This window comes from Dendrobates tinctorius, unplaced genomic scaffold (genome assembly GCF_039654945.1).
Source record: "Dendrobates tinctorius isolate UK_male_01 unplaced genomic scaffold, ASM3965494v1 ptg000232l, whole genome shotgun sequence".
NCBI classification, from domain to species: Eukaryota; Metazoa; Chordata; class Amphibia; order Anura; family Dendrobatidae; genus Dendrobates; species Dendrobates tinctorius.
In genome coordinates this window covers 2,556,282-2,575,564 of record NW_027361899.1, presented here as the reverse complement: position 1 = coordinate 2,575,564, position 19,283 = coordinate 2,556,282, and the positions used below count along the sequence as shown (strand labels likewise).

General features: G+C 46.2%; 1 protein-coding gene across 8 annotated transcripts in view; it reads right to left on the bottom strand.

Moving 5' to 3' along the window:
* Positions 1–14,632, bottom strand: part of LOC141060009 (uncharacterized) — a 106,629-nt gene extending 91,997 nt beyond the window's left edge. Inside the window, exons 1-6 of one of the 8 annotated variants that reach the window (XM_073556257.1) lie at positions 14,565–14,618; positions 11,073–11,272; positions 7,487–7,551; positions 7,347–7,391; positions 4,321–4,368; positions 4,171–4,239 (exon numbers count right to left, since the gene is read on the bottom strand). In XM_073556257.1, coding sequence (XP_073412358.1) covers positions 4,171–4,239; positions 4,321–4,368; positions 7,347–7,391; positions 7,487–7,551; positions 11,073–11,092 — 247 coding nt within the window. In that variant the 5' untranslated portion in view covers positions 11,093–11,272; positions 14,565–14,618. Of the gene's footprint in view, positions 1–4,170; positions 4,240–4,320; positions 4,369–7,346; positions 7,392–7,486; positions 7,552–11,072; positions 11,273–11,695; positions 12,468–14,564 lie in introns of those variants that run through there. The other 7 variants (XM_073556260.1, XM_073556261.1, XM_073556258.1 and 4 more) reach the window with 7 other exon arrangements.
* Positions 14,633–19,283: the final 4,651 nt, after the last annotated feature.

Sequence of the window (19,283 nt, the reverse complement as noted above, 5' to 3'; positions counted from 1 at the left end):
TTGGAACTTGTTACCTGTATAAAAGACACCTGTCCACACACTCAATCACACTCCAACCTCTCCACAGTGGCCAAGACCAAAGAGCTGTCTAACAACACTAGGGACAAACTTGTAGACCTGCAGAAGGCTGGAATGGGCTACAGAACAATAGGCAAGCAACTTGGTGAGAAGGCAACAACTGTTGGCACAATTATTAGAAAATGGAATAAACACAAGGTGACAGTCAATCTTACTCAGTCCGTGGCTCCATGCAAGATCTCGCCTCGTAGGGTAAGGATGATTCTGAGAAAGGTGAGGAATTAGCCCAGATCTACATGGGAAGACATGGTCAATGACCTGAAGCAAGCTGGGACCACAGACTCAAATATTGCCGTTAGTAACACACTACGCCATCGTGGATTAAAATTCATCTGCATACACAAGGTCCCCTGCTCACACCAGCACATGACCAGGCCCATTTGAAGTTCACCAATGACAATCCGGATGATTCAGAGGAGGCATGGGAGAAGTCATGTGGTCAGATGAAACCAAAATAGAACTTTTTGGTATCAACTCCCCTCAGATTGGAGGAAGAAAGAGGAGGAGTACAACCCCAATAACACCATCCCAACCGTGAAGCATGGTGGGGGAAACATCATACTTTGGGGGTGATTTTCTACAAAGGGGACAGGATGACTGCACAGTATTAAAGGGAGCCTTTCACAACTGGTTCAGGACCCAACAAGAGGGGGGGCACTGCTAGACCTAATATTAATCAACAGGCCAGACCGCATATCAAATGTAAGGGTTGGGGGTCACTGGGGGGATAGTGATCACAAATTAATAAGTTTTCATGTATCCTTTAATAAGATGTGTAGTAGAGGGGTTACAAGGACACGAAACTTCAGGAAAGCAAATTTCCAATGGATGAGAGATGATCTTGGTGCAATTAACTGGGACGATATCCTGAGACATAAAAATACACAAAGAAAATGGGAGACGTTTATTATCCTCCTGAATAGGAGCTGTGCACAATATATACCGTATGGGAATAAACATGCGAGAAATAGGAGGAAACCACTATGGCTAAATAGAGCTGTAAGGGGCGCAATAAGAGATAAAAATAAAGCATTTAGCGAATTAAAGCAAGTAGGTAGTGATGAGGCATTAACTAACTACATAAGATTACATAAATTCTGTAAAAAGCAAATCAAGACAGCAAAGATTGAGACAGAGAGACTCATTACCAGAGAAAGCAAAAATAATCCCAAAATATTCTTTAACTACATAAATAGTAAGAAGCTAAAAAATGATAGTGTTGGTCCCCTTAAAAATAGTCTGGGTGAAATGGTGGATGAGGATGAGGAAAAAGCCAATATGCTAAATGACTTTTTTCAACAGTATTTACACAAGAAAATCCCATGACGGATAACATGATCAGGGATAAAAATTCTCCATTAAATGTCATCTGCTTAACCCAGCAGGAAGTACGGCGGCGTCTAAAAATCACTAAAATTGAAAAATCCCCGGGCCCGGATGGGATACACCCCCGAGGACTGCAGGAATTAAGCACAGTCAGAGATAGACCATTATTTTTATTCTTTAAGGATTCAATAATAACAGGGTCTGTACCACAAGACTGGCGTATAGCAAATGTGGTGCCAATATTCAAAAAGGGGACAAAAACTGAACTTGGAAATTATAGGCCAGTAAGTTTAACCTCAACTGTGGGTAAAATCCTAGAGGGTTTTCTAAGAGATACTATACTGGAGTATCTGGAGAAGAATAACCTCATGACCCAATATCAACATGGGTTTACAAGGGACCGTTCCTGTTAGACTAATCTGATAAGCTTTTATGAAGAGGTAAGTTCCGGACTGGACCAAGGGAATGCAGTGGATGTGGTGTACATGGACTTTTCAAAAGCTTTTGATATGGTGCCACACAAAAGGTTGATACATAAAATGAGAACAATGGGGATAGGGGAAAATATGTGTAGGTGGGTTAAGAGCTGGCTCAGGGATAGGAAACAAAGGGTGGTTATTAATGGAGCACACTCGGACCGGGTCACGGTTAGCAGTGTGGTACCACAGGGGTCAGTTTTGGGCCCGCTTCTTTTTAACATATTTATTAATGACCTTGTAGGGGGCATAGAGAGTAGAATTTCAATATTTTTTAGATGACACTAAACTCTGCAGGGTAATCAATACAGAGGAGGACAATTTTATATTACAGGAGGATTTATGTAAACTAGAAGCTTGGGCTGATAAATGGCAAATGAGCTTTAATGGGGATAAATGTAAGGTCATGCACTTGGGTAGAACGAACAAGATGTATAATTATGTGCTTAATTGTAAAACACTGGGCAAAACTGTCACTGAAAAGGACCTGGGTGTATGGGTGGACGACAAACTCACATTTAGTGGCCAGTATCAGGCAGCTGCTGCAAAGGCAAATAGAATAATGGGATGCATTAAAAGAGGCATAGATGCTCATGAGGAGAACATAATTTTACCTCTATATAAGTCACTAGTGCGACCACACTTAGGATACTGTGTACAGTTCTGGTCTCCGGTGTATAAGAAAGACATAGCTGAACTGGAGCGGGTGCAGAGAAGAGCGACCAAGGTTATTAGGGAACTAGGGGGTCTGCAATACCAAAACAGGTGATTACACTTGGGGTTATTTAGTTTGGAGAATCGAAGGCTTAGGGGTGATCTTATTACAATGTATAAATATATGCGGGGACAATACAAAGACCTTTCTAATGATCTTTTTACTCTTAGACCTGTGACGGGGACAAGGGGGCATCCTCTACGTCTGGAGGAAAGAAGGTTTAAGCATACTCACAGACGCGGATTCTTTACTGTAAGAGCAGTGAGACTATGGAACTCTCTGCCATATGATGTTGTAATGAGTGATTCCCTACTAAAATTTAAGAAGGGCCTGGATGAAAAGTATAATATTACAGGGTATATACAGTAGTCTCCTTAATATTGCGTTGATCCAGGGACCTAGTCTGATTGCCGTATGTGGAGTCGGGAAGGAATTTTTTTCCCCAATGTGAAGCTTACTGTTTACCACAAGGGATTTTTTTTGCCTTCCTCTGGATCAACATGTTAGGGCAAGTTAGGACAGGATATGGATTGAACTAGATGGACTTAAAGTCTCCCTTCAACCTTAGTAACTATGTAAAAGATTTTGGCCAACAACCTCTCTCCCTCATTAAGAGAATTGAAGATGGGTCGTGGCTGGGTCTTCCAGTATGACAATGACCCAAACACACAGCCAGGGCAACTAAGGAGTGACTCTGTAAGAAGCATTTCAAGGTCCTGACGTGGTCCAATAGAAAATCTTTGGAGGAAGCTGAAACTGAATGTTGCCCAGCGACAGCCCCGAAACCTGAACAAAATCCCTGCTGCAGTGTGTGCAAACTTTGTCAAGAATTACAGGACACATTTGATCTTTGTATCTGCAAACAAAGGTCTCTGTACCAAATATTAATTTGTGCTTTTCTATTGTATCAAATACTTATTTTGTGCAATAAAATGCAAATTATTTATTTAAAAATCATACAATGTGATTTTCTGGATTTTGTTTTACGATTCTGTATCTCATAGGTGAAGTGTACCTACAATAAAAAATTAATAACCTCTTCATTCTTTGTAGGTGGGAAAAGTTACCAAATCGTCAGTGTATCAAAAACTTATTTTCCCCACTGTATATAGATTACATAGATAAAAATATGTGAGTGAGCTATATAATCACTGCTTTGCGTGTGCATCTTACTGTGCATGTATTTTAGTAATAAATTAATAAATATCTGAAAAAAATGGTGTGGGATCCCTAAAATTTTAATAACCAGCAGAGGGAAAGAGGACAGCTAGGGGCTGATGTTTATAGCCTAAGAAGGGGGTAATACCCATGGAGCTTCCCAGGCTATTAATATCAGTTCAAAGTTGTATACTTAGCCTTTACTGGTTATTAAAATAGGGGAACCCCCCCAAAAAATGACATTGGGTACCCCTATAATTAATAACCAGTAAAGGCTAGGCACACAGCTGCGGTCTGATATTAATAGGCTTGGAATAGGCCACGAAAATTGGCTCCCTTCCAAACTAAAAACATCAGGTCTCAGCTGCCCCAGAAAGGCACATCAATAAAGTCTGATTCACAGTTTCTGACATATACCGTTATTGTTGTTTTCATTACTGGTCTCTTCTTCCTCATTCTGCTCGGTTTCCTCGGAACAATCCATGTCTTTAAAAATAATAGAAATTAGACAATTATATCAGAAGATCACATCACACACACTCCAACCCAAGGTGAACATTTACATACATGACTCCAGGCTACTGGAGGCGCTCTTCATCTCCTGTGTATTGGATTCTGCAGTGGAAAAGGAAGAGTGAACAGAGAGGTCAGAACCTTCACAGATCCAAGAGTCCTTTATAAGACATATAATCCTACATAAATCAACTCAAGCAATGTGGAAATGGAATTGACATCTGTGGCAGTACGGTGGTTCAGTGGTTAGCACTGTATGGTGGCTCAGTGATTAGCACCGATTAGGGGCTCAGTGGTTAGCTTTGTTGCTTTGCAAAACTGGGGTCCTAGGTTCACATCCCACCAAGAAAAACATCTACAGCAGGGGTCTCAAACTCGGCAGAGTAAATGGGCCGCACATAAAAAAAAAAATTTAAGCTGGCGGGCCGCATTCCATTCAAACTTAATACAGTACAAAATTATTGTACCTCGTACACACGTGGCTCCGCACACCACGTACACGCACAACTCCACTCCGTGCACACCTCGTACGCGCGGCTCCTCTCCGTCCACCTCGTACACACGCGGCTCCGCTCCGTCCACCTCGTACACACGCGGCTCCGCTCCGTCCACCTCGTACACATGCGGCTCCGCTCCGTCCACCTCGTACACACACGGCTCCACTTCGTCCACCTCGTACACACGCTGCTCCACTCCGTACAATTCGTACACATGTGGCTCGGCTCCACTCCGTACACCTCGTACACACGCGGCTCCTCTCCGCACACCTGGTACACATGCAACTCCGCTCTGTACACACACTGCTCCTCTCCGTACACCTCGTACATACGCGGCTCCGCTCCGTACACCTCGTACATACGCGGCTCCTCTCCGTACACCTCGTACACACGCGGCTTCTCTCCGTACACCTCGTACACACGCGACTTCTCTCCGTACACCTCGTACACACGCGGCTCCGCTCTGTACAACTCGTACACACGCGGCTCCTCTCCGTACACCCCGCTTCATACACTTCGTACACACATGGCTGCGCTCCATACACTTCGCACACACGGCTCTGCTCCGTCCACCTCGTACACACACGGCTCTGTTACATCCACCATGTAAACCCCTCCTGACCCCACACATAAACTTACCCTCATCCAGAACTATGACAACCAGCACAGACAGCAGTGTCCTGCACACACTGAGGCCCCTGATCATGTGACACCTGACTCCTCCCCCTCCTGTGACATCATCCTAGGTCCTGTGCACACAGAACAGCCTTCGTGAGCTCCTGAATGCGCACCTTCCACCTACCTGCCTCAGGGAGTGAGACATGTGGCGCACTGCGGGCCGCAGATGCCTGCCTCAGGGGCCGCATGCGGCCCGCGTGTTTGAGACCTCTAATCTACAGAGAGTCTGTATATTCTCCTCGTGTTTTGTGGGTTTCCTGTAGGTTCTCTAGTTTCCTCCCACACTCCAAATATTTATAGGGAATTTAGATTGTGAGCCCCGATGTGGACAGTGATGATGATATCTGTACAGAGCTGCAGAATATTATGGCCGTATATAAGCAAAGCATAATAAATTACTAGACAAAAGCTTTCAACATTAAACCAATAATATAATACAAAAAAAATTCTGTACATAAATGAGAAAAAAATACTTAATTACAAATATCACACAAATAAATTAGTACAAAATTACAAAGGAATCCCCAATACAAACAAAAAAACCACAAAACATAAAGCAAAAAATCACAGCTATACAGTCAATGGTAAACACCTGATCAAAACATGATTGTAAAGGTACCGTCACACATAGCGACTCACCAGCGATCCCGACAACGATATCAACGTGACAGGATCGCTGATGAGTCGCTATGTGATCTCTGGTGAGCTGTCAAACAGACAGCTTCATCAGCAATCAGCACCAGCAACGCCGAGCGCGCGGCATCGCTGTGTATTTTAGTTACCAGCGCGCTGATGCAGGGAGCTGGCAACTAAGGTACACATCGGGTTTCTAAGGGACGTGCGTCACTTAGATACCCGATGTGTACGTTAGTTACCAGCTGATCGCTGGTCTCCCGCCTGTCACATGCAGCGATGCGTGCTGGCCAGCGGGAGACCAGCGATCAAAGAAATGTCCAGGGCTTTCCAGGAGCGATCAGTGATACCCGGCAGGGGGGCCGGTCGCTGATCGCTGTCACACACAGCGATCTCACAAAACTTGTGACTCAGCAGCGATCTCGCTAGTGAGATCGCTGTGTGTGATGGGGCCCTAAAGCTTTATCTAATGATGCAGATTGGTGTAACCACTCTTGTGCAAACACCTTGACATACTTTTCGCAATCTTTGTCAAGAGGTCCTGACAAAGATTGTGAAACCTGCATGTGATTTCACAAGAGTGGTTACACCAATCAGCATCAGTAGGTAAAGCCACTCTTTAGGATCATGTTTTGATCAGGTGTTTACTGTTGATTGCTCTGAATGGCATATAATTATTCTGTATTTCTAATCATGACTATATATTAGCTTAATTTATTTACAAATTACTGCTTTGAGCAGAGTTGCCACTAATATGTAGCTGAAATTTGATACATCTACAGTCATTATTTACATTTGACCTATAGGCGTTGTTGCTATTACCTCTCTTTTGTGTTTTTGTTATGTAGAGTATTTTTTGTCTGTTCTGGCAATTTCTTTGTATTTTTGTACTGATTTATTATTATGATTAATAAGGTATTTTATTTTTATTAATGTATAAAAAATATGTTTTGATTTGATTTTTGGTTTAATTTTCTTTAAAATAAAGTATCATTAATTTATTTGATGAATGCAAGTCATGACATTAAATTGCAACATGGGAGAAGTTAGAAAGCTGGAGCCCTAATAATGCTGATGCATGTAGGAGCAGGACAGGGAAACTATTTATGTGGGTATAAAGTCATTTGAACAACTGGGAGTAAAGTTTGACCCCATAGCGGTCCCCATAGCTTGCAACATTTACTGATGTTTTTTACAGGTCACTGAATGACAAATCCATTTTTTTTTTTTTTATGTTTTTTTTTATTTTAACTTATTGTATTTTCTATTTACCCCCAGTTTGGTCACTGAATGGCTCTGAACAATCCATCTCTAGACCTGTGAACACAGATAAGTGGAAATACAAAACAGTTAACAGCATGGTGTTAGCACATGTACAAATGGGAGATTATTGTGTGCATTGTACTACATACTGGATTGACAGCTTCTAGAAGATTCCGTGGTCTCCTGGGAACGACTTTCATCTTCTGAGGGTGATCTAAGGAAAAAGAATGAAATGTCTGAGAACACATTGAATAATAGCAGATTGTAGTGTAGTTGTGTGGATTAATAATTCTGCTACATATCTTTCATAACAACAAAATGTACCCAAGACTATGATAATGTACGTAACTCAAAACTTAGTATTAGCAACTCAAAAAGCAAAGAAAAAAAAGTTTACCGTATGTACCATGTAAAAATCAGTATTAATCTTTATTTAATAAATAAGAATAAAAACAAATTCTGTGGACAATGCAGATACCATGTCAGGGCCTGCAATTCCATATGTTAGTCTGAGTCCTCAGTGCATATTTTACCCTTATATCCTATGCTCTGTCCGTATAATCATGATAAAGAATGGCCTTTTACAATATAAAATGCTGCTGCTTAGAGTGCATATACAGTGCAACACAGTTCATATTTAAGACTTCCATAGGAGGACAAGGTATGGAGAGGGTGCTCCTGCCACCCCAACGCACGTTTCCAGAAGGTAGATAACTATGTACCGTTGTGAGGTAAATGGGTCAGCCTATTCCTTACAGATGAACATTTGCAGACAGGCAGTCTGGATATTGGCTGCTTTCAGGTTCTCTCTTAGTGGAGACACTCACTCAGTTACTCCTCAATGGCTGAGCTGTTTTCTTCCCTCTGAGGCGACTTGCCCTCCCACAAATGCAGTGAAAATCGTCTCACAATGGCGGCTGTCCGGTGCCTTCCCTTCTATGTCTCCCGTCAGTCTCACACACCAGTCCTTGCGGCCATCACCAGCTTTTTCTGACTGACTCACATCTAACCGCCTCATAACAGTTAGCTCCTCCCCATAACATGTGACTTTCCGAGAAGCCGTCATTGGTTGACTTCACTGTCAGTACTCCTTCCCATAAAACTCGCTAAAACCTTTACTGATGTCGTCCCTGTAAGAAAATTCACAATTAAGTAAGACAAGCAAAGAAATGGGAATCACAGGAAAAGCCACGTACACTGAAAATGCAGAAATAACGTATTAACAGCAATACTTCTATCTCAGAAACTTTATCTGATAGAGCAAAACTGAGCAGATTTATAGAATCAGCGCATCACACTCCATAGAGCGGACATCTTACCTGTGCTGATGATTTTTTTGTGTGACCGGTGAAATCAATGCCTGCAATGTGCTTGGTGTCCGACACAGAATGTTCAAAAAGCGCATTACGTAGCACCTGATTGACATTTCTAGTGGAAATTTATCGAAGGCAGTAAGACATTTCCGCACTGTACAGCAAGGAAGGGTTAAAAGCTTTAGAACCGGCTGCGGGCTTATTGATGCACAGGGGCCCGGAGGTCAGGGGGCCACGACTTCCACAGCAGGTGGGATTGTGCATCATGAGACGCTGCAGGACTGCACGGGGTCCGAACATTGTTCTGCGCCCCTCTATAGGACCAACAGCATAAAAAGGCTCATAAGGCTCGGGATCCGAGCAGAGCTTTAATGAGGTTATAAAAAGAGAAATAAGACGTCGTTATAGAGAATAACTGTGCCATTTGCTGATCCTTCCAGAGTTCAATCCAACACTTAGTATTTGTGTTTTAGGAGTTGTCCTTTATGCATTTGTCCAAACAGTAGAACAAGAGTTAAAAAGGTTTCAGTCCCCGGTGGGTGCCCGGAGGGTAATGTGAGTTCTGGATGAGATCTTCCTGCTCACACAACATTAGTGATAACTAAGGGGGCTGTCAGGTGAAGACAAGTTATCGTCTACCTGCAGGACAGGTGGTAACTTGCCGATCAGTGGGAGCCCCACTTCTGAGACCCCCACAGACCGGTAGATCAGGGAACGTTTATCCTCATTGTAATACTGAGTGGCAGGTTGGATGCCTGAACCCCTGTCCATTTGTTCTCTAGGGGGCTGTCTGGAGGAGACACAGGAGACTAGAGGGGGAAAGGAGTTTAGAGGGGACAGAGTACACAGAGGAGCCTGAAGGAGAACAGAGGAGTCTGGAGGGGACGAGACAGAGGAGTCTGGAGGGCACAGAGGAGTCTGGAGGAGGAGTATAGAGGAGCCTGGTGGAGGACAGAGGAGTCTGGATGAGGACAGAGTAGTCTGGAGGGGACAGAGGAGTCTGGAAGAGACAGAGAAGTCTGGAAGAGACAGAGGACTCTAGAGGGGGCAATGGAGTTTAGAGGGGACAGAGTACACAGAGGAGCCTGAAGGAGAACAGAGGAGTCTGGAGGGGACACGACAGAGTAGTCTGGAGGGGACAGAGTAGACAGAGGAACCCGGAGGAGATAGAGGAGTCTAGAGGGGGCAAAGGAGTTTATAGGGGACAGAGTACACAGAGGAGTCTGGAGGAGGAGGGTAGAGGAGTGTGGGGGAGGACAGAGGAGCCTGAAGGAGACAGAAGAGTCTAGAGGAAGAGGACAGAGGAGCCTGGAGGAGACAGAGGAGTCTGGAAGAAGAGGACAGGGGAGTCTGGAGGAAGAGGACAGAGGATTCTGCAGAGGGATGGGGTTGTCTGTTAGTAGATTACTCCTCTCTCTCCATTGAAAACAGTTGAACACTCAGCCGATCATTCATGTGTTTGGAGGAGTCGGGAGAGATCGCTGATGGTCATGGAAACATTCATCCTCTGACTCCCTTATACAAGGGTCCCCAACCTGTAGCTCGGGAGCCACATGTGGCTCGTGGTCCCATGAATTGTGGCTCGCGGCTGTCTGCCAGCTTGGTGCATTAGCTCCAGGTCTAGCAAACATGTATGAAGAGCGCATGGTGGATTGTGTGAGTGTCCTGCACAGAAGAGCAGATCTGGATGCACATACACTGGTCTTAGGGGTTCAGAGATGATTTAGGTCTGGTACGCTGGAGGATGGTCCTGCCTGTTAGAGGAGGAGCTCAAAGCTGGATGTGACAGTGTGTTGGGAGAACACTGAATGGGGGGATTGTGGGGACCCCTGGATCTCAGTGTACTGCTTTGGAGTGATTTCTGTGGAAAAGCTTTGGTTATCATTATACCCGTAATGGGGGCTTTGGTTGACACTTCTTAGAGGGGGACAGGAGCAGGATGTTGCTCGTGACCCTCTCTCAGTGCTACTGAGTAGATTAGGAGCGCCCCCATCTTGTCAGTACAGGTCTGCCACTGATTTTATAATGAGTTATGAACAAAATATTTCAAAGAAATGGAGAGGACAGAAAAGCCTTCAGGACAAGAAATGGTTAAATAACTTATGATAAATTGACACCTGGACAAAAGCCGTGAAACGCGTCTCGGCTCTGACAACGCGGCTGCCGATCCCTCTCTCTGCTCCTTCTACAGTAACAGGAAGAGACGGCAAAGTTCTTGGCGCCTTTTTACAAAGCCGCAAACAACGCAGGTTACTCGTGTGTCACATGGTGCAGACATCCACAGCTGTAAGAATGTGTCCAGGGTGGGGGAGGACAGCGGTCCAATATATTCTTGTCGTCCTCCCCTCCACCTGTTGTCCCTCCATGTCCCCATATGTGCACCGCTATCATCCCACATTCCTGCAGACATTTCCCCTCTTACCTGTTGTCACTTTGCTCCATTTCTCCGATCAGCAGAAATTGCAGGGTCCTCACAGGAGAGATATGGGGCCCGATGTCCGGAGATCTCCAGATCACAAATCAATGAGACCTGAGAGATGAGGACACGGCTCCTCCTCTTGTGTTTTACGGTAGAAAGTTTCACTTTAAGAAAGGTGACTTCTAGTTTCCAGGAACACAAAACTAAATAGAAAGTGGAAGATAGATCTGATGTAATTAACCCATTCTCTCTCACCTGGCGGATGGAATAGTTGCACAATATTTAAGCTGCCAGCAAGACATGAACAGGTGGTACAGGTGGTAGAGAAAGGGTTAATCACAGTAATTCTAGCACGCAGCAACGCAATCCGATGTAAATGTGAAACGGCGAGTGCTGCTCTGCAACATTAATTCTGCTATTATGATTATTCCTACAAACAAATCCAGAGTTACTTTTCATTAATGTATTACGGAGAACTTTTCACTCCAACTTTGCAAACTGGCGCTCATGGGACAAATGCAAATTCCAGAGGAAATGGTTAAACAAGAACTAAACTTTTTTTTCTGTAAATGTAATTTTTGATCAGCGTTTGCATAGTCGTGAATCTTTGGAATATATTCCATTACCTTATTTTGCTTCCTTTTCTCCCATGCTCCATGCTGAAAGTGCTGTTTTGTCTGTCTGATTCCAGTGTGATCTTCTCTTCTTCCCTCCCCAGGATAAGAGGGGGAAAGTGTAATAGGCATTGTCTGATGATGGGGAGGGGAGCGGAGAAGATCACACTGGAGTATGGATCCTTGGAACTGCTGCAGTCTCAATCAGCTGCTCTGAGTGCAAGAACAAGGCAGATAAAACAGCTCCTCTGGGAAATAAGATAAAGCAATGGAGAATATTCAGGACGCCACAAAGAATGATCAGAAACTAAATAAAGAAAAGTTTAGTTTCTCCTTAAGAATATGCTGCTCAGCAGTTAGGAAGTAAAGTGCATGAAAACTGTGCACAGATACATTAGTAACTGCGGACCATGGAGCTTTGCTCTGAGCTGCAGCCTATGCGGACACTACCAATTTTTAGCCTCCCCCATGCAGACCCCCCCTGCAGGCACATAAGGAGAAGCCCAGAAGGAACAATTAGAGGGTGCACTTATGGATTAGGGGGTAATCACTGAGGATCATTGTGCTCGTGTGCTCTTCAGAACGCTGGATTCATGATTACCTTGCAGTGTAAACAGTGTAGGGATCTGTAGGCAGTGGCAGGGCCGCAGTAATGAGGCAACACACAGGCTTAAGCCCCCGTCACTCATAGCGATCTCACCAGCGAGATCGCTGTGTGTGACACTTACCAGCGACCGGCCCCCCTGCCGGTTATCGCTGATCGTCCTGGAATGGCCAGGACATGTTTTTGATCGCTGGTCTCCCGCTGGCCAGCACGCATCGCTGCGTGTGGCAGGCGGGAGACCAGCGATCAGCGAGCTGGCGCTGGTAACTAAGCTAAACATCGGGTTTCTAAGCGCCGCGCAGCGCTTAGAAACCCGATGTGTACCTTAGTTACCAGCGCGCTGGTGTAGGGAGCTGGTAACCAAGGTACAAATCGGGTTTCTAAGTGCCGCGCGGCGCTTAGAAACCCTGTGTGTACCTTAGTTACCAGCTCCCTGCACAAGCGCGCTGGTAACTAAGGTACACATCGGGTTTCTAAGCGCTGCTTGGCAGCTCACCAGCAATCATGTAGCGACACACCAGCGATCCTGACAAGGTCAGATCGTTGTCGGGATCGCTGGTGCGTCGCTATGTGTGACGGGGCCCTTAGAGTCCAACTTCAGTGGTTTAATGTCACTTTAAGCAGCAGGTTAACAGAAAGGAAAAACATAAATATACTCCAGCTTGGAGAACCACTGGTCTCAGACTCACCCTTGGATGGGACGGGCTTAACTAAGCGGCTGCCAGGTCAGCGGCGTCCGCCAGTTGCCATTCCCAGGGTTGTTTTGAGTCTTGCTGGTAAAGCTCTGCAGCACAAATAGTCCAACAAACAAATTGAGGCTAGCTCCAGCCAAGTTCCTAATGTCTTCCACACACACTCACCATGTGCCAAACACCAACCTCCATTACATAGCCCATAACCCCTCCCACAGGTGAGGTACACATCACATGGGTTGATCACGTGAAGGTGACATCATTGCAGGTCCTTCACTTTAGGGAAAATCCCAGCCAAACTTTATCCTGCTGGGAGAAATGTATCTCCCATCCAGCACTATACCCTTTGCTGCACCACATACCTCCCTCCTATATTCAACCCTAGAGGGGTGGACACATGGCATACAGTGAACTCTGGACAGGGCAACTGCGTTCCCCTGTAGTCTGCCTGCCCGATGTTCCACTGAAAATTTAAAATTTTGCAGGGACAGGAACCACCTGGTGACTCGGGCATTCCTCTCCTTAGCTTGACTCATCCACGTAAGAGGGGAATGATCTGTCACCAACCGAAATGTTCTCCCCAGCAAATAGTAGCGCAATGATTCCAGTGCCCACTTGATGGCCAGGCACTCTCTCTCCACAATACTGTACCAGGTTTCAGCTGAGGTAAGCTTCCGGCTTAGGAAGCTAACGGGATGCTCTTCCCCGTTAACTTCCTGAGACAGCACGGCACCGAGCCCTATCTCAGAGGCATCAGTCTGCACAATGAACTCTCTTTTGAAATCGGGTGTGATAAGAACTGGTGTACCAATTTTAACTTTACAAAGGTCTCCTCTATCTGATCATTCCAGCAGACCATCACAGATTTCCTCCCCTTTAAGCAGTCTGCTAAAGGCGCGGACAGGGTTGCAAAGTTGGGAATGAATCGCCTGTAATATCCCACCAAACCTAAAAAGGCTTTTACCTGTTTTGTTGTGAGGGGACGGGGCCAGTTCTGGATTGCCTCCACTTTGCTTACTTGGGGCTTGAGAACTCCTCTCCCAATGACATAACCCAAGTACCGAGCTTCCTCCAACCCTATGGAGCTCTTTGGGTTGGCAGTTAGACTCTCTGCGACAAGCAGGGCTATCACTGCCTGCACTTTTGCTAAGTGACTTTCCCAGTCGGTGCTGTTCACAATAATATCGTCTAGATAGGCTGAGGCATAGCGGCGATGGGGACGGAGAACAATATCCATTAATCGCGGGAACGTTGCTGGTGCGCCATGCAACCCAAAGGGTAACACCTTATACTGGAACAGCCCCTCGGGTGTTACAAAAGCCGTTTTTTCCCTCGCCGCCTCTGTTAGGGGTACCTGCCAATAACCTTTTGTGAAGTCAAGGGTTGAAAAATACGGTGCCTGCCCAAACCGCTCTATCAACTCGACCCGGGGCATAGGGTAGGCATCAAATTTTGAAATTTAATTAAGTTTTCTAAAGTCATTACAGAACCTTAGCTGCCCATCAGGCTTCGGTATTATGACTATAGGGCTGGCCCACTCACTTTGGGACTCTTCTATGACCCCTAACTGCAGCATAGTTCTTACCTCCTCCGAGATGGCTTGTCGCCGGGCCTCAGGCACCCGATATGACTTTAGTCGGACTTTGGCCTGTGGCTCCGTGACAATGTCATGTTGGATTAGGGAGGTGCGTCCAGGGAGCTCTGAAAAAACATCTGTATTTCGGCTAATGAACTCCCTGACCTCCTGAACCTGTTTAGGAGACAAAGTATTTGCTATTTTGACTACGGTGCAGATTTCTCCTGTCTCGCTCCGAGGTGATGGAGTCTTCTCCATCTGAAACGCAGGCAGCGGACTATCCCCACCAAGGTGCTCTCTATCTTTCCAGGGTTTAAGCAAATTAATATGGTAAACCTGTTCTGGCTTCCTCCGACCTGGTTGGTGTACCTTATAGTCTACTGGCCCTACCTTCTCCATAATCTCATAGGGCCCCTGCCACCTTGAAAGAAATTTGCTATCTACGGTAGGCACAAGTACCAACACCCGATCCTCAGGGCTAAAGGTTCTTACCCGAGCCACCCGGTTATAGACCCGACTCTGTGACCGTTGTGCTGCCTCCATATGTTCCCGGACTAAGGGTAGGACTGTCTCCATTCTTTCTTGCATTTTCTTGCCCCGTGGATGTCTGCCGTACAATAGTTCAAAGGGAGAGAACCACGTAGATGCCTGAGGCACGTCCCGCACTGCAAACAACAAATATGGCAATAAGAGATCCCAGTCCTTCCCATCTTTGGAAACTGCCTTTTTAACATGCTATTTAGCGTCTTATTGAATCTTTCTACCAGACCGTCTGTTTGTGGATGATAGACCGAGGTGCGCAACTGCTTAACATTTAGCAAACGGCAGAGTTCCTTCATTATTTGTGACATAAAGGGGGTTCCCTGGTCTGTTAAAATCTCTTGCGGAATACCCACCCGTGAAAACATACCCATGAGTTCCTTTGCTAAAGCTTAGCTGATGTGTGGCACAGAGGAATGACCTCAGGATATCGGGTAACATAATCTAGAACTACGAGGATGTGTTGATGTCCCCTTGCTGACTTATTGACAGGCCCTACCAGATCCATTGCCACGCTTTCGAAACGTACCTCTATAATTGGCAAAGGCACCAAAGGACTCCGAAAGTGAGGTTGGGGACTGGTTACCTGGCATACCGGACAGGAATTACAGTACCGTTTAACTTCTTCATGGACACCTAGCCAGTAAAACCGCTGCAGAATTCGGTCCCTGGCTCAAGCCAAAGTAGGGTCTCGGAGTGGCGCTGTACCAAAATTTGATTTCGGAATAAATTCTTGGACTTCTGTGCGCTAACAGATAAAATCACATATGTCATCCCCTGAAGAAGAAATGGTACACATTTCGAAACGCGTTGGGAAATAAATGGATTAATCTTTCTCCAAAATACTGGATTAGTGATTTTATCTGTTAGCGCACAGAAGTCCAAGAATTTATTCCGAAATCAGATGTTGAAGCGGCCACAGAGTTGACCTTTGGACGTGCAGCAAGCAGATTACTGATCCTACATGTTTTAATCTCTCCTAAAAAGGGTGAGTAAAATTTAATTTACTTTTTCTACAATAACCCGGATAAGACCCTATTGCGCTTTTTCTGTTCCTTCAGCTATATCACAGCTGTACCAAAATTGTCACCTGATACATTTAAGTCTGACAATTCAGGTCCCGGCGGCAAGTCTTCCACCTCTCCAACCAATACTTCTATGTAAGAATTTTTCCCCTCCTCCACTGAAGGGAAGGTTACCCCTACCGCCAGCATTCTTCCTCTGGGCCACCAGGTTCATGCCCTACCTCTGGAGAATGTAACCTGGTTGCCACTGGTGCCGGCAATTGTTCAGTGGGTGGGACAACAGATGACCACAGCATAGAAAATAAAGGAAAGTCTCTTCCAATTATCACTTCATAATGCAGATTAGTCACAACCCCCACCTCGTGGCACTGCCTCCCTGCTGGCGTGTTTATCACCACTAGTGTGGTAGGATAGTCTTTTAGGTCCTCATGTATACACAACACCCCAATTTTCCAACCAGTATACTCGCTGGTTTGTACCCAGCTGGCTCGTACCAGGGTCACGAGACTCCCTGAGTCCAGTAGGGCCTGGGTGCCCTCCACAACAACCTTACACAAATGTTCCATATTGGGACCTTTCGGGGTGCCCATTGCAAACATCGGTTCAGCATAGTGAGACTGGCAGTACCCAAAGTTTGTGTCCATGGGCTCAGCCAGATGGGGGCAATCAGCTCTCATATGGCCTGGTTCCTGGCACCGCCAGCAGATTATGGGGCTCCTTACTTCCCCAGATAAGTCTTGAGCGGTCTTCCTGGGCTCTGCTCGCCGAACCAGGGGTGGAGACTTAGGGAACCTTCCTGTTACCTTCCGGGGACTCCCTCCCTGTAGCTCTTTGGTAGCCCCATATCTTTCTATGAGGTCTATCATCTGAAGGGCATTAGTAGGGGATGCCTGTCCGACCCATGTTTAGAGGGAGTGGGGCAAAGCCCTCCAAAATTTATAAGTCACTATGCGGTCCAGCATGGCGGTGGGAGACAACACCTCAGGTTGCAACCCCTTTTGTATCAGGTGCACCAGGTCGTAATACTGGGACCGTGTCTGCTTGGAGGTGGTAAACTCCCACTGGTGTACCCGCTGGGCCCGAACTAACACATTTACCCCAAGACGTGCCAGTATCTCACCCTTGACGATCGTGTAGTCCGCCCTTTGCTCAGTGGGTAAGTCCTGATAGGCTTTCAATGGTGGTTGAAACACTTGTACTGTGCTTCAAAAAGATCTGTTGATCGAAACGTCGCCACAGGAGGCAGAATAAAATGTAAGATTTTTCTTCACCACGGTTTGAGGCGCTGTCTTTTTGTTTGTGATATGTCATACAACTCAGTCTGTATGGACACACATCTGGGGAAGTCTACTGATTAATGGATAAAAGCTGCAGAAAAAAAAATGCACGAGAACCAGGCAAGTTCGGAACTCGAACAGATGGAAAGAGTAAACCCAAGCAGCAGGCCTATTGATGTAAACTTTCATTTTCTGTGTGTTCTTCAAGGACAAGGACTTCACGCTTCCTAATACTCCCCAACTAAGGACACGACTGCAGATATTTTTTGCAAAGCCACTGACTGCATTTTGGCTGATAAAGAGGCTGGGCCTGATGGACTGAGGCTGAGTTCTTTAGAAGGGGTGCTGGAGCGTACAGCAGCTGCAGGCTTGTGTGGTGGAGGAACAGCAGATGGTGCAGTGTCGTCTGTAACACTTTGCAGATGTGTGAGTTCCTCTCTCGGCTACGCGCTCTGCTATCAACGCAGCACATTAAGGTCAGGCACTATTTTTGATGAACGGTCAGCCGTCCGCCCAGATCACCGAGTATAAGGACAGGAATATTCACACCTCATGAGCGTCATCCAGATATTAAACTGACATTCCATCAATCCGGAAATATCAATGATAACATCTGCTTACAAGCACAAAACAGACAAGATGGAATGGAGGCACGAGGCACCTCAAACCTCACTGCTGCCAGCGGCTCCTGCTATGGGCGGATAACTTCTGCTATCTGCCGCAGAAACAAGCAGCAGTACATGGTGAGGGCAGTGATCACGCCGCCGTCAGTGAGGCGCTCAGTAGCCTCCTGTGTATGTAGCATCTGCAGAGCGCTCAGCGGCTTATACGGCATCAGCCCATTATATATAACTTATATAAGGCGTCAGCATGTAGTCGGGCATCATGAGTGTGGCCGAGTGATGTCAGGGCAACGGACCCTACACCGCGGCGCCTCCTAGGAAACAGGTAACGACATCTGACAGCACTCGTTCTGTGGCCTCACTATCAGTTTCCAAAAGCAACCAATCACAGTACAGCGTTCATTCCATACTCTGCTCGGTGAGACACAAGCTCCGCTCTGATTGGTTGCAGTTTAGACAGCATCAGAGGCGTATCTAGGAGGCGCAGTCGAGGCATTTGCCCCGGGCGCAGTCGGGCCGCCTAATGCGGCGGTCCGCAGTGTCTCCCCTGACGGCTGCATTCTGCCGCACCCGGACAGGGAGACAGCTGTTCTCTGTGCTGATTGTCAAGCTGACAGCCGACACAGAGAAGCTGCAGTGCGCCGGCTCCCAGGGATCAATTGCACTCGCATCTTACAGACGTGAGTACAAGTGAAGCTCAGATCTCCTGGTCAGAGCGACACCAGCAGCGTGATCAGGTCATGTGATCAGGTCATGTGATCACGCTGCTGATGTCACTCGCCGGCGCTGCAGAGGCGAACACTAGTGGATTTAATGTGTGTGGGGGAGATTAATCATGGGGATAGGGGTGTTTAATCTGTGTGGGGAGATTTGAGGACACAAAATGAGGAGCAAAGGGGGAGATGCAGGGCATGGATGAGGAAACAGTATGGGGGATGGGCACAGACACAGTATGGGGCGTCGGGGGATGGGTGCAGACAGTATTGGGAGTGAACAGGTGAATTATGTGGACACAGTACGAGTAGCGATGTGAAATATGTATGTGGACAGAGTATGGAGAGCAAGGGTGATGGGATGTGGGCAGACACAGCGTGTGGAGTTGGGGGTATGTGTGAGCAGACAGTATAGAGAGTGAGGGGGTAAATATATGAGGGGACAATATGGTGAACAGGGGTATGTGAGAGGAGACAGTATGAGGAGGAAGGGGAATAGTGAGAGGACACAGTATGGGGGGAGAAAATTGAGTGGGCACAGAATAGAGAC